Source organism: Phaeodactylum tricornutum, chromosome 10 (genome assembly GCF_000150955.2).
Source record: "Phaeodactylum tricornutum CCAP 1055/1 chromosome 10, whole genome shotgun sequence".
In the NCBI taxonomy this organism is placed as follows: domain Eukaryota; phylum Bacillariophyta; class Bacillariophyceae; order Surirellales; family Neidiaceae; genus Phaeodactylum; species Phaeodactylum tricornutum.
Genome location: NC_011678.1, coordinates 746,236 through 768,470, shown reverse-complemented (window position 1 = coordinate 768,470; position 22,235 = coordinate 746,236). Strand labels below are relative to the sequence as shown.

General features: G+C 48.6%; 9 protein-coding genes across 9 annotated transcripts; 5 read left to right on the top strand and 4 right to left on the bottom strand.

The window, feature by feature from the left end:
- Positions 1-682: 682 nt before the first annotated feature.
- On the top strand, positions 683-1,660 carry PHATRDRAFT_13034 (iron carrier; the record flags this gene model as incomplete). The annotated part of the gene is made up of 1 exon (XM_002181033.1): positions 683-1,660. A coding segment is annotated over one exon (978 nt), but the record flags the coding sequence as incomplete, so codon positions are not given.
- Positions 1,661-2,703: 1,043 nt separating this feature from the next.
- Positions 2,704-4,821, bottom strand: PHATRDRAFT_46573 (TPR repeat-contain kinesin light chain; the record flags this gene model as incomplete). The annotated part of the gene is made up of 1 exon (XM_002180856.1): positions 2,704-4,821. The coding sequence occupies exon 1, from the start codon at positions 4,786-4,788 to the stop codon at positions 2,704-2,706; it is 2,085 nt and encodes a 694-aa protein (XP_002180892.1). The 5' UTR covers positions 4,789-4,821.
- A 1,840-nt stretch (positions 4,822-6,661) lies between these two features.
- Positions 6,662-9,151, top strand: PHATRDRAFT_54602 (predicted protein). The gene has a single exon (XM_002181032.1). The coding sequence runs from the start codon at positions 6,886-6,888 to the stop codon at positions 9,106-9,108; it is 2,223 nt and encodes a 740-aa protein (XP_002181068.1). The 5' UTR covers positions 6,662-6,885; the 3' UTR covers positions 9,109-9,151.
- A 623-nt stretch (positions 9,152-9,774) lies between these two features.
- PHATRDRAFT_46571 (predicted protein) lies at positions 9,775-11,178 on the top strand (the record flags this gene model as incomplete). Its single annotated transcript, XM_002181031.1, has 4 exons — positions 9,775-9,930; positions 10,014-10,182; positions 10,266-10,327; positions 10,570-11,178. 4 exons carry the CDS (start codon positions 9,775-9,777, stop codon positions 11,029-11,031), a joined length of 849 nt encoding a protein of 282 aa, XP_002181067.1. The 3' UTR covers positions 11,032-11,178.
- Positions 11,179-11,834: 656 nt separating this feature from the next.
- On the bottom strand, positions 11,835-12,875 carry PHATRDRAFT_46570 (predicted protein; the record flags this gene model as incomplete). Its single annotated transcript, XM_002180855.1, has 1 exon — positions 11,835-12,875. One exon carries the CDS (start codon positions 12,873-12,875, stop codon positions 11,835-11,837), a length of 1,041 nt encoding a protein of 346 aa, XP_002180891.1.
- A 703-nt stretch (positions 12,876-13,578) lies between these two features.
- On the top strand, positions 13,579-16,336 carry PHATRDRAFT_46569 (predicted protein; the record flags this gene model as incomplete). The annotated part of the gene is made up of 3 exons (XM_002181030.1): positions 13,579-14,733; positions 14,791-16,015; positions 16,213-16,336. The coding sequence occupies 3 exons, from the start codon at positions 13,579-13,581 to the stop codon at positions 16,287-16,289; spliced, it is 2,457 nt and encodes an 818-aa protein (XP_002181066.1). The 3' UTR covers positions 16,290-16,336.
- A 325-nt stretch (positions 16,337-16,661) lies between these two features.
- Positions 16,662-17,240, top strand: PHATRDRAFT_36555 (predicted protein; the record flags this gene model as incomplete). The annotated part of the gene is made up of 1 exon (XM_002181029.1): positions 16,662-17,240. One exon carries the CDS (start codon positions 16,662-16,664, stop codon positions 17,238-17,240), a length of 579 nt encoding a protein of 192 aa, XP_002181065.1.
- A 25-nt stretch (positions 17,241-17,265) lies between these two features.
- Positions 17,266-19,845, bottom strand: PHATRDRAFT_46568 (predicted protein). The gene has a single exon (XM_002180854.1). It carries the CDS (start codon positions 19,757-19,759, stop codon positions 17,294-17,296), a length of 2,466 nt encoding a protein of 821 aa, XP_002180890.1. The 5' UTR covers positions 19,760-19,845; the 3' UTR covers positions 17,266-17,293.
- Positions 19,846-20,324: 479 nt separating this feature from the next.
- Positions 20,325-22,172, bottom strand: PHATRDRAFT_46567 (predicted protein; the record flags this gene model as incomplete). Its single annotated transcript, XM_002180853.1, has 2 exons — positions 21,404-22,172; positions 20,325-21,314 (listed from the first exon to the last, which is right to left on the bottom strand). Exons 1-2 carry the CDS (start codon positions 21,998-22,000, stop codon positions 20,325-20,327), a joined length of 1,587 nt encoding a protein of 528 aa, XP_002180889.1. The 5' UTR covers positions 22,001-22,172.
- Between the last annotated feature and the right edge of the window lie 63 nt (positions 22,173-22,235).

Below are 22,235 nucleotides of genomic sequence, written 5' to 3'. Positions count from 1 at the left end.
CCGTCCCCTCCGTTCTGCCGCCACCCGTCCCTGGGGCTCTCCGGAACGTACGCACTTGCGCACGACGATGGTTGGATTCCCCGTGGCCAGAGAAAAATGTCCCGTTCGTTCCGGCACCCGTCCGACCTACCGTACGAACGGCACTCCCTGCTCCCGACAGTGTGTGGGGCAAATCCGATCCGAGCCCGAAACCAACGCAACACGAACCCCTTCCTCTCTCCCAATGGTGACCGGAAGCCGTTGACGGTACGAAGGGCAACTAGAGCAGAGCACTACCCCACAAAACTTACATTACCCAATCAGTCTTAGTCTTTACCAAACAGACGTTTCGAATTTGCATTGCAGCCAACCAAGCCACAGCTTGCAGCGTCAGCTTCCAATTGTACCCGTTTTGTTGTCGCGTTCGCAGTCTTCCACCGTCCAATCACCGTCACAGTCACTGTCCGTCATGTATACTCGTCCTCTGGCTACACTCCGCCAATCCACCGCCGTGTGGCGGCGTACCAAATCGACAGCGACGACTCCCAGTAGCGGCGGTACCAGCACCAGTGCTACTACCACGAGCACGAGCGGCACCCACGCGAACAATTCGGTGCCGATTGGCAAGACAGCGTTGGCAGCCTTGTGTGCGATTTCCTTCGTTTCCGCATCCGCCGCGGTAGTGGAAACCACATCGGCGGCGTCCGCTCCGACCTATCATCCGCAAGCACAGCGCTTCGATCAGACTTCCTTCGTCGGACGCTTTTCCAAAATGCTACTCGCTTGTGATCCCCGACTCCTCTTTTATACCGAAGCGCAAGTCAAGCGTTCGCAAGAAATGATACAGAACTATAAAGACTTCCAAGGCACCGTGCACAACCGCGCATTGTGGGAAGCCCGAAGGATTGTGGACGCCGCCCTACATCCCGATACCGGAGAATTCATTCCGAGACCCTTTCGGATGAGCGGATATGTCCCCTACAACGGACCTATTTGTGTCAGCATGGTGGCGAGTACCTCCACTCCCGCTTTGCTCTTTTGGTCATGGGCCAACCAGTCACAGAATGCTCTAGTCAACTACTACAACCGCAACGCTTCCAGCGACATGACCAACGAAACATTGGCCATCAGTTACGCCGCTGCGGTAGGATCCGCACTCCTCGTCGCCTTTGGCCTCGCTACGACTATTCAGAAGCGCTTCGAACCGGCACGCGCCAAAGCTATGTTGCGCTGGGTAGCCTTCCCATCGGCCGTCATTGCCTCCAGTCTCAACTGCTACATTGTCCGTAGTCCGGAAATCGAGTCCGGGATTCCCCTACTCGACGCTGACGGCAACGACATTCTCCCCGGCGCCACGAGTTCCATCGCCGCCGCCCAGGGTGTTTACGCCACCACACTCTCCCGGGCTATTCTACAGGCACCCGTCTATTTCGTGCCGCCCCTACTCCTCACCGCGGTTCCCCCCATTCGACGCTATCTACAACGCAACCCGCGCATGACCGTGCCGATCACCACCGGCCTCGTCTTGACTAGTTTCGGACTCGGACTTCCCCTGACCGTGGCAATTTTTCCGCAAATGGCAACGTTGGACGCTCAGGACGTCGAATCACAGTTTCAGCATTTGCGTGATCCCCTCACGGCGCGGCCCTACGAGCAGTTCTTCTACAACAAGGGATTGTAAACAACCCACTTTACGCATCCAAAACCAGACAACGATCAATGTCGACGACACCACCCGCATCGGTGCCAAAGATTTTTTTGAAGTAAAATGGTCCAGTATATATATTTATATATATATTTTATACACATTCACACACTCACTCTTTTGTGTTGCGTGTGTCGATCCAAAGTGAAACCCATGGTAGAACGATGTAGACTGTACCAAAAAGCGGAACGCGTCCCGGAAAGAAAAGACTCCATCCGTCTGCCTAGCAAATATTTGAGATTCCACCAGACCGCACTCCAATACAATGAGTCCGAATCAAACCTCGTATCCGTTGCGGTAGTCTTGGATCCGTTCGAGTTTAAACGCTGGCTACCCGATCGCTGGGATGCATCGACAGAGAGACGGGAAACCATGAGGTTGGCGGTGACTCTGTTAGCTGTGACTCTGTTAGCTTTGTTCGAAAAAAGACCTAACAGTCACCGAAATTAATTGTAGCACATTCCCAAAGCGTCAAACCATTGAGCCACAGTACTGGTACGTCACAACACGTCGTCTATTGGTGTCTTCGTATCGTCTTTAAAAAAGGAAGAGTCGGATCGCGTCAGATTTGCTGATTCCCACTGGAAAGTAACATGTACTTAACCAGCAGCCCAGCGGGTTTAATTTTGAGTGTTGTGGAATTTACCTTGTTCTTCTCTAATTCATTTGGATTCTCTTGACAGTGAACAAGGGAAAGTTTCCAGTGAGATGCGTGATCCCGCTTTTCGTGAGGGGCCATTTTGTTTGGAACCCGAGCCATCGCGTCTCATTCCAGAGAACTCGCGAGCGTGCGAGTTCACGGTAATCGTGAAGTGGCAAGGTCGCGCTCGTGAGGGCTAAAAGAAACCCTACTTCACCAAATCAATGTTAGGTGTCGATGAACGTCCTTAGCACTATACGGAACATCATTAGTTTCGGCACATCCTTCCAAGGAAAGGGGATGAACCGTCTCCGGCGACCAAAAGGAGGTTCATAAGCTGGGCGTACATTTGTAATGGTACAGTTCGAATAAAAATATTTTAGGCTACAGGCGCGCATTCGGGGTGCATTTTGGAAAGCCCGTAAAAGTTGAATCCCGAAACGGTCAATTCGTCGTTACTCTTGCCTCCCAAGCGAAGGAAGCGCAAGGCCTCGGAAAATGCATGGACGAGCCCTTGTGCGTCACCGCGTTGTAAGAGCACATTGCCAATATGGTTCAAAGTTTGCGCAATAGCTCCATAATTCTGTTGTGGCGCCGCCTTTTGCAAATCGAGCGCCTGTTGGAAGTAGTAGAGGGCCTCGGTCAATTCTCCACGTTGCTGGTGGACCTGACCTACGTGCTGTGTCGTCAAGACAACATCACGATAGTTTTCACCCAAGGATGTGCGCTCGACACGTAGCGTTTCCCTATAAAAGTTCATGGCTTCGTCGTCGTTGCCAATTTCCATGTGAATTGTTGCAATATTGTAGAGAATAATAGCAACATCGCGGTGATCCTTGCCCAACACTTCTCGGCGAATGCGAAGGCTTTCTTGGAAACTCTGCATTGCGAGTTCGTGTTGTTCCATCTTGAACAAGACCAAACCGATCGAATTGAGCGTCGACGCGACTTCAAGGTTGTTATCGCCATACGCGTCGCGGCGGATGCGCAGCGCCTCCTGGTACACATCCAAAGATTTGGAAAAACTTCGTGTTTGGTAATGAATCAGAGCAATCGACGATAGGGTGGCGGAAAGATTCGGATGCGCAGCCCCTAGACTATTGCGCTGAATTGCCAATGCTTCTTTATAGAGCCGTAGGGCCGCCTGGTATTCTCCACGAAGTTTATGGATTTGTCCAATGTTGGTCAAGGTCACGACAACGTTTGGGTGAAAAACATCGAGGACGGCACGTTCCACCTCCAAACCGCTTTTATATACGCGAATGGCGTTTTCCAAGTCACCTTTTTCGTAGAGCAAGTTGCCAAGCTTGTTCAATGTACTGGCAACTTCAGGGTGATAGTTTCCGAGGGCAGCTTTTCCAACAGATAGCGCTTCTTCATAGAATTGCTTCGCGCTTTCGTATTCTTTGCGTTCATGGTGAATCTGTGCCATACACTTGAGCATAATAGCCACATCTCTGTGATGGATACCAAGGCGCTTACGAGCAATCGATAGAAATTCTTTGTAAAGTTCCATCGCTTCGACCAAGTCGCCGCGTTGGTGGTGTGTTTGACCGGCGTTGTAGATTGTGGCAGCAACGTCCAAGTGTTCGCTGCCGAGCAAACTTCGTCGCATGCGGAGGGCTTGACGGTATAGTTCGAGGGCCTTGTCGTGTTCGCCTTTCATATAATAGATGCGTCCAATATTGTTCAGGGTTGTTGCGATCTCAGTGCTTTCGCAGTCAACTCCGTGGACGGCATTTCGTATGGCGAGCGACTCAACGTACAGCTCCATGGCCCTCTCTGTCTCCGCCTTTGGCAGATGGAAGTAGAGAACCCCGAGACAATTCAGTGTAGCAGCAACCTCCAACATTCGGTGTGAGTTCTTGCAAAAAGCATTTTTTGCCAAATGAAGTGCCTTGGCGTAAGTCCGGACGGCGTCTTCGTAGTTTCCGCTGCGGTACTGCACATGACCAATGTTGTGCAGAATTGCCATTACACAAACGCCCTCTTCGCTGTCATGTAGAATATCTTCGTTGCTCCACTGGGCAATATGCAAAGCTCGCAAAAACGAAGCCGACGCCTCCTCGTTGTTGTCGAGACGCAAGTGTAACTGTCCAATGTTGAAAAGAATTGTTGCTGTTGCACTGTGCATTGTAGAAAATGCCACATCGAGGAAGAACGGGTCAGAGAAAGTGTGCATTCCTTCGTCATACTCTCCGCGTTGATAGATGTATAGACTTCTGGATACTTCGCCAGGCTTGATGTAGCTTTCCGACTGAGGCAAGGAGAAAAACGTTGTTTCACTGGCCTTGTCCAACGCACGTCGAAAGTACTGACCCGCCCTTTCGTATGCGCCAGATTCAATGCACGCAACACCTAAATTGTTGTGACGAACGACCATTCCCATTTGGACCATAGAGTGCTCGTCCATGTACATCTCATGAAGAGCGGGAGTTACGATTGCGGAGCGAGGTAAGCTCATTGTTCCTGCTGTTTTTATGTTTAGGGATTCCAGTGGAAAGATTTGTGTGAACAGTGATTGAGATGGACTGTTTGGCGGGATGAAGAAAGTGTCTGACTACCCGTATTTGTAGTATCAGAATGACTGGAAATTTATTGACAATGACTTTCCTGTTGAATGTTCTACTACTCATACGTGGTCATGGGATATGTCCGAACATATATTTACGAAGTATTCCGGAACAGTGGGTAGATATGCCTTTTTTAATATGACTCTGCGTCTACGGATTTTTATGATGATCATATAAGCCTGTGAATTTGAGTCGTTTCTGAATGTTTCAGTGAACCTCATTTCTGAGTAGCAACCCCTGAAGGGGCAATATCTGAAAAAAGACAATTTCACAAATATCAGAGGAACAGGGGCTGAATTCTGCTTTCATGACTACAGTCATCGTCTGTTTTGTTGACAGTTGTATCGGGATCGATTGGAGTAAGTTAACCATCCATGCATAGAGAGGACAACGATTTACGACCAGGCAATTCTAACAGTAAACACGCAAAATCAATAGAGGACGAGACAAAACGTCGATGCCTGTAAATCAGATCTACAGGATGCAATAGCAGGACAGAATTTTGCAGCACTACTGATCTCGCTCGTTTCATGCGTTATGCCACAACAATATCTAGATTGACTTCACGTAAAACGGTAAGTAAAGATGGGAGGCCTTCCTAATTGAGTGTTTCTTCCTTCGGAAGCCAACGCAATTTTTATTTATTGGATGTATGTGAATGTGCAGGACCAATTCGAGGCACATTTCAGACCCTATTATGGTAAAGTAAATCTTTCTTGCAAGCGATTTCACCGTTCCATCTTGATTTTGAGGAGATAACAATTAGGCCAGAACGACGAATTTTTGATTGTTTTAGAGCTAACTGATAAAAAGTCAAGAGCATTCCATGCTAGAAGTGAAGAATTGATGGACTTTGCACATGTCTAAAGCCCCTGGATTTCTGACCGATACAGGGCGTTCACTGGACGGTAAACATCTTGTATTATCAATTTGCTGGCAATACAAGGCAGGGGCTGCTTCTTCACGGCGGCAAATGAAAACAATAGTTCATGAGGACGGAAACTTGATCCGGAACTGTGTGGCTCTATACTCTTAGTACAATATCTAAAGTACGTCGAATTGGAAGAGACGACTGGGTTTTCCGTGGTGGCTGCTTGAACCGGACTAGCGGAATGCGCATCTTCGCTTTCAAATCAATCACAACACATAGAAAAGCCAAATGTAGGATATTCAAAGTAGTTCCCAAAATGGGCCGTTTATACGCTTTTTCTTTGCCTGGGAACAGTAAGAGTGGAACTGCGCTACCTCTCTAGCTTGCGAGAGCACTTTTTCGAGAGCTTTTTTCCCCTCGCAAATTCGGACTATTGTAATGGCGGAAATTTAGGTCAATACCCCATAGGGCCTTTCAACAATGAGGATCTCGAACATCGGGAACTACGATTAGAGCTAACTAATGAGTCGTGTTGAAGATCAAACTCTATTTCATTGAAGTGCCACATTCAATTAAGTATAAATGCGCATCTATGTGTATGGGAAATTGTTTTTAGATAGCTCATGATGATACAAATAGAAGACGTGAATGAAAATTAATTTTCATTGGCTTCCAGTCGACCATTGCCCTTATTGTTCGCTAGAGAACACGGAAAACCGAACTATAATAAAGGTAGGATGTTCAGACGACGAAGTCTCGAGATATATACACCTATTGGTTTCGGTGATTAGAAACATAATTGAACAATGAAGCCTCTCTGGCGTAGAATACATTTTAACGACTAGAATAGAATGTCAATCTATTCTATTTTCTAAACATAATTCGCGGGATTGCTTAAAGAAAATGTAAAGCGAACAGTTTGGGGATGGGGCAATTTGTGCCTTCTCTTCGAGAGGCCCTTAACTGATCTAAAGTAGCTCCCGCAACTGATGTAACGTCCAGCTCCGAAACAAAGCCGAAAAACAGGATTGGAAATCCCCACGGTCGATGGAGCGCGATATTTAGTCGAACGTTGGATTCTTGTCATAAAATGTTGCGCTAGTCCAAGAGCTTTAAGATGCTTACCACCCTTCACATCGGCGTGCCAAATTCGATCCCGTCGATTGCTAGCGAAATGAAGGAGCTCAAGCTGACGAGAGCGATCGCACTTCCTCAGCATCTGGAAAGCGTCACCGATAAATGCAATATTGTGTCTGGTCATACGGGGAGTCCGTTACTAGCTCAAGAAAACCATTTCGTCAACAGAAGACAACACTACGATTCAATCGCAAGCTTAAACAACGCAGGTATTCAATTTGCCGAGTCCTCTAGGATGAGTGCCGCATTACAGTGCTTCCGCCAAGCTCTTTGCGATGCGGAAGCGATAGCTACGGTGCACGTTTTGCCTGCTGCGGATACTCGACCGACCAGCAACGCCTACCAAAAGTGGAGTGGTGCAAAGGGGCCGACATTGGGTATCAATCGAGAGACTGTGTCCGGTTTCCGAAGACGTGAGTATGACGAAGGAATGCGAGTCTTTGCCGCATATCTTCGCCTTCCCATGCCAAAAAGAGACACGGCCGAAACGCAGAGCTCAGAGATTGCGACTGTACTGTACAATATGGGTCAACTTCAGGTAGACCGACTCGACTACGAAACTGGCCATGGACTGTTTGTCGACGCCCTAGTCATGACAGAGTACATGTCGAGAGACCAAGCGCGCCAAAGTGTTGTGCCGATCCTGCACGGCATTGGATACACGCGTTATAGAAACGGAGATTTTGAAAAGGCCATTGAGACCTTTCAAGAAGCGCTGGTATTTAGCTGGGAGGATGGAGACAGGCGACACCTGGCAGCGACATTGAACTGCCTTGGGGTTCTGTACTTCCACCTCCCCGAAGCCAAGCCCAAACGTTCTATGGAATTTTTGACAAGGGCCCTCACGCTACAGAGAAACATACCCGGAGAACTGGTCGCGATTGCTACTACTCTTAACAATCTCGGAAGAGTTTACTACATGGAGAAACGTTACAAGGAGGCTCTCTCTGTCTATTCAGAAGCGCTGAACATTCGAAGGAATTCACTGGGAGCAGAAAATTTGGATGTCGCCGCAACTGTGTATAACACTGGACAAACGTTTCAGCAACTGAAGGAAATGGATACTGCAATCTACTACTACAAAGACTTCCTACGGATTGCCATTCCCAAATTAGGTCGAGAGCATCGAGACGTCTGCACTATCTTGAAATGCATGGCGCAGATATTCCACAAGAAGCGAGATTTTCCAAGAGCACTAAGCCTGTACCACGAAGTACTCTCAGGATATCGCTCTTCGATGGGGGAACATGCTGAAGTCGCATCAATAATGAACAAGATCGGAAATCTACATTATGAAGCCGGAGATTTTGACTCTGCCATCGACATGTACCTACAAGGATTGTATATGGAACGTGAAGTGCTGGCGGATGCACATCCAAACATTGCCGTAACGCTATCAAACATTGGACAAATTTTTAAGCAGCGTGGAGAGTACGATTCGGCTTTGAGGCTCTACGAAGAAGCGTTTTCGCTCCAAGTCCGAGCCTTCGGAAAATGCGACCCAAATGTTGCCCTGACTTTGTCAAATATTGGGCTTATTTACTACCAAAGTGGAAATTTTGCTGTTGCATTGGAGATGTATCAAGAGGCTTTGGCGATTCGTCGCAAGCTGTATACTGAAAGCAATCTTGACGTGGCGTCCTCCCTTAATTCCATAGGGCTTGTTTTCTTCAAGCTTGCTCAATTTACCAAGGCTCTGACTAGCTTTGGTCAAAGTTTGAACATTCGGCGAAATGTTTTGGGTGATTCTCACCAAGATGTTGCCATTATCCTTTACAACGTCGCAACAGTGTATATGGAACTAGGGCAAGAGGATGAAGCGGTAGAATTCTATCGGGAAACGATACGAGTGGAAAAAACTGCTCTCGGTCCAACCCATCCTGATGTCTGCCTAACGCTTCGGTATGTCGGTCAGATCTATCAGCAGCGAGGAGATCTCCAGGATGCATTGAGCTGCTTTCGTGAAATCCTGCAGATACAACGGGACAACTTCTTTGAAGAAGATTTGTGCATCGCCAGGACGCTCAATAGTATTGCCAACCTCGAATTACAAAGAGGGAATACCGACGCCGTGGTTGAAACAATGTCCGACGCTGCACGTATTTCCAAGCGAGCTGGGGGCAGTGAGTTTGATTTTCGTTTATGCGGGTTCCATTTGTACGGGTTCGCTAAACTGCACCCTCAAGGAGCCGCAGCGGCATGATAACTGTTGGCAATAATGAATAAAGAGCGTTTGAGTCGTCTGAAACCAAAAATAAGCGATATAGTCCGTGTTTTGGAAAAACGTAAAAAGCCAACGTTAGGGTTATTTGGCTTCTTTATGTGACCATCCCAGGTTTCTTTCTCTGCATATGCTCGGCAGAAGGCATCGCTCGTATGCGGCACACAGTCATTTTCAGATCGTACTTGTCCTTGCTCACCAACTGCTTGTCGCCGTTCTATTAGCTATCAAGCTCGAACACAGTTGAGCGCACCTGCAAGCAGTGTCCTTCATCTTATGGCTTACATTATTTACAACAATTGATCTGTGATGTTGAGTGCGTCCAGTACCTAGCTAGAGCAAAACTATTGAAGAACTATGTGCTGCCTATGGCTGGCTTCTCGCTCCGGTACAGTTTTGATGTTAACTATGAGGATCAAATCGTGACTGGCGAATCCCGATTGTGACGGGGGAGAGCAGTAAGGGAGGAGAGCTGATGGATGAATAACTGGAGTCGTTCGATGTGGTCCTCGCCTGTTTTTAGAGTAAGGCCACGCGCATCGTATGAATCGCCACACTTCCTTACAAGTGCATGTATACACTTTCTGACTGTAAAGACAAAACGTCCCGTCTCTTTTCACTTTCCGAAATAACAGCATACAAAGCGCGATGGGATGTTGTTGCTCATGCCTTGAGAAACAGGGTTCGCCCGAGAAAGAGACGGAAATGAAGCCATGTAGTTCTAGAGATTCAAGCTCCGAAAAATCGTTGTCGATCAGCAGGGTCATGTCGGCTCCTTCAATCGAGATCAAAGACCGAACAACCGTAAGTAAAGAACACATTCCTTCGATCCCTACTGTGCGTCCGGTTTCTTTTCGTAATTCACATTCATTGATGATACTGAATAGGTATCCGGCTATGGCCTTGCTTTACTAGGCGTGGCGGTCGAGCAAGATGCTGCCTATTGGGAAGGTCACGTAGATCTTCCCGAAGGGAAGGGACCGCAAGAAATCATGCTGGGGGTTGCGACGAAAAAAGACCGGAAATTCTATACTGCATTGGAGCAACAGGAAGAAGGTAAGCAGTGAAGAAGTGTTGTCCTAAAGATGTGTGGGAGAGGATCATTAGCTAATGCTCTACTGTGTCTCGCTGGGACGCAGAATTACCAGATTCGACCGGAACAGACTTGATGCGAAAGATCACTGTTTCGAACGAAGATACGGTAGGTATTGCAGTCCAACAGTCAGATCTTCCAATGGTGCAGTTCGTTTTGAATGGGGAGCCTTTGCACGAGTTGGCGGTCAACAGATTTCGAGGGACAGTGTACCCGGCTATCTTTTTACCAGAAAATGAGGGTGCTTCAGTCCGATTAGTATTTGACGAACGCGGCTTCCAACAATTATCTCCTCATGTTCGATTTGGCCCACTCATTGTTGCCAGAGGATTAATATAGATCACATATAGAGAGGGGGCTATCCAAAAAGTTTCTTTACAAGCAGCATCCCGGCGGACGCCGCGACGATTCCGCCCACATTATTGGCTAAAATATACGAAGCAGCCTTGGTGGTCTGTCCTTGCGCCAACCACGTCGCTATATCGACCGAGAAAGTAGAAAACGTCGTGAAAGATCCACAAAAGCCAACGCCCAGCATCAGTTTTGTCCGAGGCGTTAGGCCAAAAACCGAAGGGGTCGAGCCCGGTTGGGAGGGTCCTGAAACTAGCGGGGCTCCCGTAACACCACCAAGGAGAAAGCTCCCGCCCACATTAATTGCCGCTGTATGCCAACCTTGGTATCTTCCGAGACGATTGGGATCAACCGCGATCCACTCGCTGGCCAAGCGACCGGCTTGGTGTCGTGACATGGCTCCGAAAAATGCCCCCGCGCCGATCGCAAGGGCATCGTTTGGAATTGTTCCAGTCATGTAGATTGGCTAACTGCTCTTTTGGGTGCCCGGCCCAATCTTGGAAGTCGAAGCGTAGCTGTACTAGCGATTTCAAACCACAAGCCTTGTGTTGAAACAAGATGGACAGCCTGCTTGTCTCAGTATTCTACGTCGGCTGAACGCATCATAGGAGGAAAGCATAAGATTTAAGTGTTGAACACTCCTGTCTTCCGCAAGCATCCGAAAGGAAACACGGCCCTCTCAGCTTTTCCATTTTCGCCTCGCACTTCCCCTAAGTTTAGTAGGGTACATAGAACTCACATTGTTTAATAGTCTAAATTTAAATTATGATTTGGCTAATTTCCCTCATCCACCATGAGCTTTCACTGTCAATAGGTTTACCTAACAGTAACAGCAAGTCAAGCAAATTTTGACACGAGCCTTGCTTGTAACTCTTCCTCCTTTCACAGTCAGAGTTATTTTGAAACTAGCTGTCGCGAGTTCTATTGCAGTCTACCGAAGACTTGTCGATTTGCTGAAGATCGGTAATTAAAGATTTGCTCGAATGTCAATGGACAAGCCTCGTACATCAAAAGCAGACAGCGGCCTGACTTGATTCAATGGAAAGATTGGTAACACTTAAGGAGCCGTGGTTTACTTATTGTCTCCACCTACATTAGCTTCGATGTAGGCCACCGTCTTTCGATTACGACAGCACGGTGATCCCCGAAGTCCCGGATCCACTTCTTGGGCTTCTTTTATGTATCCTCAAGATGACCTATCCAATCATGACGATCTCAGAGCAATCTGCATTCGAGTATCGTGGGTTCTTGCAGGTTGAGTGCGCTATTGCACCACATTTGTACTTATTGAGGGAGATACCACCGGTGCTGTATAAGTTTGCCGAATACCATGTTGTTTAAGATAGCGCGTTGCGTTGTCATAACCTTGAGAAAATTTCGCATGCAAGACATCAGGTTCCGAGCTCGCTAATAGACATCGGAAATTGTAGGCGTTTGCTGCTGTCCAGTGCACGTGCACTCGATCCGTCCAAGCGAACCTGTGGACATTTGCACTATCATACTCCATACCGGGGTGAATGCAGATAGAGTGGGATGGGAAATGCGCGGCGATCGGAGTCACCAGCAAGGTGCGAGCGTCGAAAATTGGAAAAGCGTTGACGAGACCGCCATCCCAGCAAGTCTCTCGAGCAGTACTATCTTCTGGCTTTAATCGAATCGGCGCATCGGTAATAGTTCGTTTTACACATTTGAATTCTATCATTTGGTCCAATCGTTGAGCGGCCCTTGAGACAGCTCTGTGAGTCGTGTCGCGGCGTCCTTGGACTGGACCGGTCCACCCTGGAACGAAGCTTGACAGCACACAGACAGCGATTGCGTCCTGCAGCCCTCTATATCTATCAACGTAGCATTCAGCGTGTCGATTACGTATTGGAGGAAAGACCCGGCGATCCGTTAGGCCGATTCGTAATCGTTTTCCGTGATCGATCCGATGTAAAAACGCTTCTTCGTCAACGTGTAGAAGCATTTTTTGCGTATAGTGTTCCACCACATCGACCAACGAAAAACCAGGTTGCCACGTATTCAGGCGTCCTGCTTCCCGCGCTTTGTGAGCGCACGATAGAACCACTGACATGCAGTCAGAAGGTTCTATATCCGCGGCAATGGCGACGGCGGTCAAAGCCCCAGCGCTGACTCCAGTGAGCGGAATCACCTTGTCTTTTTCCAAGGCGCAATGCAACAACCCCTGATCCCGCAGACATTGAACTACACCCAAATGATAGCACGCCAGAAACCCAGCACCCGAAAAGCCTACCGACGTGAAATGCTGTTGCTGACGCAGAACCAGAGCCTGTAGAGCCACCATGGCAAGAATGGCAGGAACCGTGTTTCTCGCAAATTGCCGTTCACGCAACACAGCGAACCAACCTAGCTAGCTGGGGTAGGTCTCGAGATCTCGTTTTACATTACGGTTACAGCTAGCTCGGTTTCAATCGCTTGGTGACGGTCAGTCGCCCGTTTCTTTTCTAGCTAATTTGGACCTTGAAAGTTATCACAGTCAACGCCAATTTTCTATCATCAAATCAAGTCGGTTGGTATTCCGTAAATTTCAAGTATTGGAAAAGCATTTCTGAAATTAAAAAAATTGTTTTGTCTCTATGACATTTCTAAATTACGATTGTTTGCATTAAACATTTAATTCTTGTCTTATTATGACTGTTAGTAATAAGATGCTGCTGATAACTCATTCTTTGTGCAATCTGTCAAGACGACCTGAAGATCTTGTTCATTGTAAGCATCAAAATTCCCTTTTTCGGTCATTAAGAACGTCATGGGTCATGATTTTGTGCTTTGCAATATGTTATGTCACAGAATACTACCCAGCAATGACCTCAAAGGTCGAAATCTCCCAAAATGTGATTCAAGAAAAGGCAAACCAACTCAGCTTCCTAGCTTCTGGGGCTCTATTTCGTGGCCTCACTCTCCCACCAAACACGCAAACGTGTTTGACCAGAGGTCGTCATGGCACAGAGACGTCAGAACGTGTTAGGGGACGTGGCCGTAGCACAATGCCATCGTTCGCAATTCTTTGGGCTCTGCTTCTATCTGTTCGGGGGAGACGGAGCCACGGAACAGTGGAGAAATTTTTATCAAGGACCACTGTGGCAGAAACGCGACAGTTTGTTGCGTCGTCCATTTTCTCTTTCGAAAATGTGCACACGCCGCCCCCGACCAATCCCAGCAATAGCAGAAGTGGTTTAGTTCGAGAATCTTGTCGGGACAAGTTGACCGGAACAGTGAAAGAGGGATGGTCGATCGAAAATTATCAGTGCAAGCGGGATTCCGCATTTTTCTACAACGTGGTGAACGCTTACACGTCGGCCAATGGACTACAAGCAGGTGCTCCAACGGATTTGATGCTTGAATTTGGATCATTAGGTAATTCAGTCTCGGTGGCATACAATCCCGAGTGTTTCGGTCTTGCAATACCAGGCAACGGTGGCAAACTTGTCATTATTTTGAGCGACCATTTTGTATACATGGGCAAACAGCCAACGCCCAATGAAATCATCGAGCTAGGAGTTGCTCCGGGTAATCCCATCCTTGGCATACCCTGCAATGACGGCGATGCAGATGTTGTGTGTGGAAACTGGAATGCCAATTTGGTTGGAACCCACCAAATTGAGATCATACCCCAAGGCGAAAACGGATTGACAGGACGACGCGCTCTGACTATCGGCGTCAAATTTGCTCACATTCACCCAAAAATAGCTACTTCTAAAGCTATGTATTGCAATGCCATAGGTACATGCGATTCCAACAAAACTGCATACTGTCTCAATCACCAGAATTGTCCCAAAGCTGGTAAATGCGTGGCTAAGAAATTGAAAGGAACGGTAACAGCCATGGTGGTGGACTCCACGGGAACTACTATACACGAAGCCACCCATTCCGTTCTATTTGTTCAGAAAGCGCCACCTTTCACCGTCCACAACACCAATATTGGCTTGACGTCAAACACAGAAGTGTATGAATCGGTGACGGGGCAGTACGTTGAACCAGGTGCGACGGCCGACGGCTACTATCATAATGGCGAGTCGTTCTCTAAAGGAGGGCCATATGCACCACGATTCTTGGTTTTCGGTTGGAAGAACGAGATCTCGGGCTTTCTGCATGCCATAGTCGACGTGACCGGTTTTGTCATTCGAGATGACGCACAAAAGGTTTCTATTTGAAGCAAAGGAGACGAAATTGGCGTTGCTACCTTGACCACTCCGGAGCAATGGGCTGAAGCATTCTTTGTTCAATCAACTGAATCTGTTTTTGAAGGGACGCTGAATGATGTTGGAGGTACTGTTTTCCCTCTCTCCATCCAAGTCGGTGACGTTCCTGGAATGTACTCAGTCCAAGTGACTATGAAAGGTGGGTCAAGGGCAGTTTCTCAGATTTTCGTGCCTTTGCCTCCATCCGCAGTTCCTTCGACGGTGCCATCTGATTTCATCGAGCCAAGCAACAAACCCACATTGCTTCCAACGAAAGAAACGCGTTTGCCTACTGTGAATCCGACCCTTGCCAAAAGTGCTTTCCCGACGCATTCTCCAACTGCTTTACCAATAACAACATCTCGACCGAACGTACGTCCAACCGAAAGTCCTACGAGTACTTGGATCACGCCGTCATCGCCTTCGCCACTTTTGTCCTTGCTCAGCTCTCGGCCTATGGCTTCAACGACAGTTCCGACCATGATTCCACTGAGTCGTCCTGAGAGCTTTCAAGCAGGTTCACCTTTCCAACAAGCTAGCCCTGCCCCTATTCCTGCTCCAACGACAATAAGCGGGGCTCCGTCGGTGTCGCCTTCCTCGTGGCCTAATGTTGAATCGTCGGACAGTCCTAGCGAAAAATATTCCTTGAGCTCTACTTCCAGGCCATTTGTGGAACCACCTGAGCAACCAACCGTTACCCCACATGGTATACCAACAACTTCACCAATCGAAGTGCCAACACAAAATCCAACAAGACCGACTTTGTCAAGTCTCGCTTCTTCTAGAAACCCGACACGAGATCCAACCATAGGTCCTACACACAACCCGACTTATGGGCCGACCTCGACTCCAACAACAAACCCATCTATATCGCCGACTGCCAGTCCGACGGCACCTCCCATACCGCCCCCTACGGAGCATCCAACTTATTTGCCAACAGCTAATCCAACTGGTGATCCAACGAGCACACGAATCAACTTTCCCATTGACAACTGGACGGATTCTCCTGCTATTGTTCCCACCACTTTGCCTACAACGTTCTTGCACAGCAAAGCTCAAGTTTCGAAAGTAAACAAGTCACGGCCCAAACCAATTATCAATGGTGGAATTCTGACTGGAGGCCTAGCGTTGATTGCGGTAGTGGTCACAATGATTTCGTTGATGTCGGAAGCGGCCCGTCAGTTGCTCTTCGGGCGGCCAAAGGATCCGCTTCTCGTTCAGAGTCGCAAGGGCCATGATTCACGTATGTTGTCAAACAAGAATGCAATATAGTGTGTTTCAAGAGCCTGTCACGGGGATGGCGAATTCGGCGTTTCAACTTCAGCATTGACAATAGCTGGTCTGTGAAGCTTCAGATCTATGACAAACGTTTGTAGTTCGCCTTTGCCTGCTACGCAGCCTGAGACATTCCTGGACTGTGGGGCATAACCCTATAGGCAGCCGGTGGAAGGTCGATCGCTGAGAAACCAAATGAGCGAAAGCTTATTGACAGTGAAGCGTGCCGCGTGGACGGGTAGACTGCCTCACATACAGGGAATCAATCGTTGTGAGTTCATCACAGTCAACACGATGCCAGTCTTTTGGTTTTTTCTTGACTACGCACAGAATCTCCTTTTTCTTTCGTTGGGGCTGTCGGAGATCCGCTAACCAGTAACTTTACATAAATGTAAGGTCTACGCATATAATTCGCTCATTTTTGACTCAAGTTACCTAAGTCGGACAAAAATTGGACGCAGTGTCTTACAGTCAACTCATAAATGTCGTCTCCTCTTTGCCTTAGGAGTCTACCGGTATATCGCTTGCTACGAGGTAAAATGGATACACCAGGGATCATCGAGAAAATGTCGAAGTACCGTAGGCTTTCCGACAAGAGCCATCTACTCGTTTCCATGATGAACGGTTCTCGCTTGACTTTCCTAATACAGGTTTTCCTGGCGGCCCTGCTGTGTTCCGTAGTCAGAATTAGAGGGAATGAAGATTTGTTCGTGGCTGTGCGAGCGGATGATTCGAGTGCCATTGCACAGGCGATCGATGCCGGTGTCGACCTCAATTCTATCGGCTCTGGCGGCCAAACACCTCTTATGCACGCCGTCTTGACCGGAAAGAAGAAAGCTGTCATTGAGCTTTTGCAAAAAGGCGCCGATGTAACAATTGGGGAGAAGGACGGATACACACCGATGCACGGAGCGGGGTTTCAAGGCCGTTCCGAGATTGCTCACGTCTTAGTCAAGCATGGATTGGATCCATCGGACCGACATGCGGATGGATACACGCCGCTTCATCGTGCGTGTTGGGGGAGAGAACAGCGTCACACAGATACCGTACACGTATTGCTGATGGCTGGTGTCTCACCTTTGGAAGAAAGCAGTAGCGGACAATCACCTTTGGAAATGGCGCACAACAACCCGCCTACGCAAGCATTGTTACGCAAATGGATAGAAAAGGAAGACCACCGAACGGAACTGTAATAGGTTAATATAAGCACTGAAATGTACATTCACGGGAAAGCTGAAAGTTCATTTTAGCTCATTTGGAACTGATCACGCAACTTCTCATAGCGTTCCAGCTCATCGGGTCGGACGCTTGGCACGACCGACTCGGCAGCTTCCAAAAGATCCGACAACGTCACCGTGGGTTCCAACTGACGTTCATCCCAGGACTCCAGTACATCATCCAGTACTGCCGATGGATTGCTCTCCCGCAGCACTGCAAGTTCCGCATCCGCTTGATCACAAAGTCGAAGAGTTGCTCGAGAGAGTGCTCCCGACGAAATCGTTGACAAGTCTGCGCCGGTCAAGTTGTCTGGCAAAACCGCGGCGATTTTTGTAGCAAATTGGGCTGCATCGCCTTGCAGTCGCAATTTACGAATTTGCGCCATAAGAATTCCTGTTTGACTGCTTTTGGAAACGCCTAAATACACGAGGCGGTCCAAGCGACCCGGCCGCAGCAAGGCGGGGTCTAGTAGATCTGGGCGGTTCGTGGCACCCATGCAAAAAACAGTTTCGGTAAACTCGTGCCGTCGATCTAGTTCAGTGAGCAAGGTTGCAACGACGCGGTCCATGACGTTGCCGCCACTAGCAGTGTCGCCGCGACGGGGTGCCAGACTATCAAGCTCATCGAAGAACAAAATACAAGCCGTTTTGGGTGTATTTTGTGATGCCAGCCGTAGTGCCTGGGCAAATATACCTCGTACGTGACCTTCCGACTCGCCAACAAACGATCCTAAAAGTTCGGGACCTTTAATCGATAAAAAAGGTAGCTGACATTCCGTTGCAACGGCTTTGGCCACAAGAGTCTTGCCTGTCCCGGGAGGGCCGTACAGCAATATACCGGATCGTCCTGTAGAGCTGCCGAGGAACAAATGAGGATACTTGAGAGGAAATTCGATAGCGTCTAAAATCTCCCGGCGAACGTGTTCAAGGCCACCGACATCTTCCCACTGTACCGATGGAATTTTGGGGCCCCCTGAACGCTGCCGCCGCGACTGGTCCAAACGAACACAAAGCGATTCCAACAGTTGCATGGAATTGTCCCCAGTAGAATCTCGATCTGTCTCCAGATACTGCTTCTGCAATAGACAGATCTCATGCACTGGCCGCCCTTCGAGTTGCTTGCATATGGATAATAGCTCATCGGAAGGAATCGTGGCGTCTATTGTTGTGCGCTGCCAGAGGTGCTCCACGTACAAAAGATTTGGTAGCCTCAACTGAATAGATGGATACACCAGGTTCTGAAGCATAGGGCCAGGCTGTAATAGACGGGCGGTGGAAATGACAACCAGCACTGACGGGATTGAAATTGACCTATCGTTCCAAAGTGAGCCGTTGGAGACCGCATTGTTGTCACTCACCCTCAAACAATCCATCAATACCGACCATACTCGATTTTGGGTATCACAAAGTAATTCGTGGTCGTTTGTTGCCCATTCCTGGTCGAGACGAACCAGATGCAACACACACGGGGCGTGCGCATAGGCCTGGGCAATGGCAACCTCCAAACCTGATAACTGATCCGCCAGCGATCCATTAGAAATGTTCCTTCCCGAAGCATACGCGTGTCCCGCTAATCCATGGATATGAAGGATTCGACGACCGAGACATAGAGCGGCCGCTTCCATAGCTAAACAAACATCGTGGTTCGCGTCCGTTCCCACGACATGGCAGACGCGCTCTTCCATGTGAGCAGAGGGAGACAATGTTAAGGCCGCAACAAGCCTCCCCGTATCTTGGTGTGGTGGTAGCTCGGACAGAGCGGGTTTGTAGAGTCGTGACGTTGCGTTCAGATCGGGGAGATGGCGGCAAGAGATTGAAGGTAGGGGGGACACTAGAGTGAATTTTGTTGAATTACCACACACGAATACATTATCGGATGTGGCGTTTCCGTCTATCTCCGCAATTTGATAGAAATAAAGTTGTTCATTCTCATGTACTGAAATCAGAAACGACGTTTGCAAGATTGTTTCGACAGGCGGTAAGGGCCAGGATTCCGTTGCATAGATCGATGTCTCGTTCCAGGCCCTCCACGATTGCGGCAATGGCCTCCCGCAGGTCAACAGAGAAACCGAATCGGCCTCGCATGCCGCCTGTTCAACAATGCTCAACACAACCGAAATCGCATGAGCCCGATCACCGTATAAGCCAAAATTGGCGGCAGTAATATGTGATACGTAGACAGACGGTTGTATCGCTCGCTCGGGCCTCCGTCCAGCCGGCTGGTCCGTATCAGAATTGCTCGCTTCGTCCTCCAGAACCTGCAAACGCACTGCAATCCGTCTCTTATCGTATTCTATCCATACCAGACTCCCAGAGAAGATACACAGAGTCCGGAGGACATCCAATGTCACCCGAGCTTCCGAGCAAGGGTTTCCAGCCGAACTGGGTTGTTCCCCGTCGACCCCGACGCAGCCAGCATGGATGAGCTCAAGTTTCGCATCGATTCTCGTCGGAGAAGGGCGGCAAAAGTTACTCGCTCGCAAAAGAAGAGACATCGCTGGACAAAACGGAAGTCCAGCGTCACCGATCCACTTCTACTATTGCTTGCTCATCTCATGTTTCCAAAACGACTTCAATTTCCTTGGGGGGAGAGGGGGGATGAGAGAGAGATACTAAATGGCTTGTCGCTCATTAGAACAGGCCGCGCATGCAAGGAATGATGATTTCACTGGTAATTGGTACAAAATACTTTCGTGTAATTTACTGTTAAATAAAAGAAAAAAAACCCTACTCAATATGTAGGTCTTCGCCTTGGCCAACTGTACATTTCCCATTCCCACTCAAATCGGACAAATGTAAGGTAAAGCCTTTAGTCTGGCAACACCCGGACGAAACCCCGCGAAGCGAAACTGTCGTATACCTGTTGTTTTCATGGAGTAGTCATGGAGTAGTAACTTGACGAAACTAGTTTCACCTATTCATTTACAACGAATTCGGAGGCGCCGTGCCATCCGCGGTGAGCCCTAAAAGATTAACATAGCGCAGAAGCCTGATTTGCGATCAAAACCTCAAAATATACATTTATACAATTAAGGAGTTTGGCGTGAGTTTCTGAATCTTCTACCTCTGGTACCAACGAGATACCCCCCACAACGAAATCAGAAGCGCTGCATTCCAAATAATGCTCCCTAATCGGAATCTCGAGGCTGAAGCCGGTGCTACCGTCGAAGCCGGAGGGCCAGGGCCATCCACAGGCGTTAAAGTAGCGGTAGTCACTGACGACGGGCCAGGACCAACTGTAGTGGTCGGTAACGCGGGGTTGAGGGCCGACGGTGACAGGGTAGGGGACACCGCGGAGGCTGGGGTACTCGGGCTTCCGATATTATCTTGCACCACAGTGCGGGATTCGGCCGCCGTTCCGTCAAGCATCATTACTCGTACTACATATAAACCAGGGACGCTTCCGGTTTGAAGAGGAGTTGCAAACGCTGTGCCACCGAAAACAGTACTCGGGAGGATCACCCCGGCACCTTCAGATACCAAAAATCCTCCAGCGTTCTCGGGTTGCACCAAGTCGATGCTGCCGATTGGAGCGCCCGCACTCAATACGGTGCCTTTTGTATCAGAATTGATCTCTACGACCAAATTTTCCACTTCAGGGTGTGGGAACGTCGTATCGGTATAGGCTTGTCCAAACATGATGAAGCGTGGAGCGTATGGCGCCGCAGACGAAAACGCTTCCCTTGAATTGGCTATACTCGTATTGCGACACAGCGTGTTGGGCTCCACATATTGGTAGTCGACCGATTCAAACAATTCTTGGTTGGAAAAGAGGCCGACGTTGGTACTGTATACAGCATATACAGGAGCTTGTCGAAAAGTAAGCGACTGCGTCGCCTTTTGCAGAATTTGATTGTCGATGTCGTATACGGTTGCCGTAATGGATGCTTGTAGAAAGAAGGTAATCTGACAATCAGCATTGGCAGGGCAATCATCGTCAAATCTACAAAATTGCGGTAAAAAGCCATCCAAGGTGACGCAGGTCCCGTTGGCGTTGTGGTAAAGAGTAGATTCGAATGGTGTTGCTAGTGACGGATGAATGTGTGCTAACTATCCACAAAAGACATTCGTATAGGAAATATGTGAGGAGGCGTTGTTATGCACAACCGACCGAGTAACGACGTGGTGACATTTCGTACCTTCACGCCGATTTCGGTGGCCCTATTGCCCTCCAAGCCGACCGGGCTGTTTGGGGAGTAGACAATCTGGTTGCGGTTGTCGCCAAACGATGCAGTCCAATTGCCGCAAACAAGGACTGCCGCGTCGTCCAGACGATCATAACAAGACGCACCACCCACAATGGGGTTTCCCATGGCCGTTCCCAACTCAACAAGGAGATTCTCTCGCGGTACCAAGGCCTCCGTGGCATCGTACACAAAATGTGGGGAAAGGTCAACCACAAGCCGACCTCCTCCAGGAATCTCCAATCCGAAATTTTTCGGGTCGAACGCTTCTTCAACTGGATTTCCGCGGCTGCCGAACAAAACGAGTATGTCGGTAGGCGCCCCAGCTTGGATACCGTTGGCGGAAATAGGGGCCGATCGGACACCATAAAAAAAGGTTGCATCGGCGGCATCAACGCAAAGTCCATCTTCAACAAAAAAACCTTTAGCCAAAGCGCCTGTAGATGGCTCGATACAATCAAGTTGAGCGGAGCACCGAGAATATTGACTGTGAAAAAACACCGTCAGGAATAGGCACAAGCCAAGCCTCTGTAGGGTGCAGAATGGCATCATCTTATAGCTAGCTGTAGCTTCCCTGACAACGATATGCCGTCGCAAAAATTCTAACAATCGAAATTATTCACAGTTATCCCGTACTGCCGCACCTTTTTCCAGAGAAAGAAACTTTGAATAGTGCACAAGCAAAGTTTTGCTATTGCCCTGCCCAGATTTTGCACGACCCATGGTGGACGATGTGACCCTCGATCGAGCAATACACAGCATGGTTTTGAAGAGGTTTTCAAAGTCA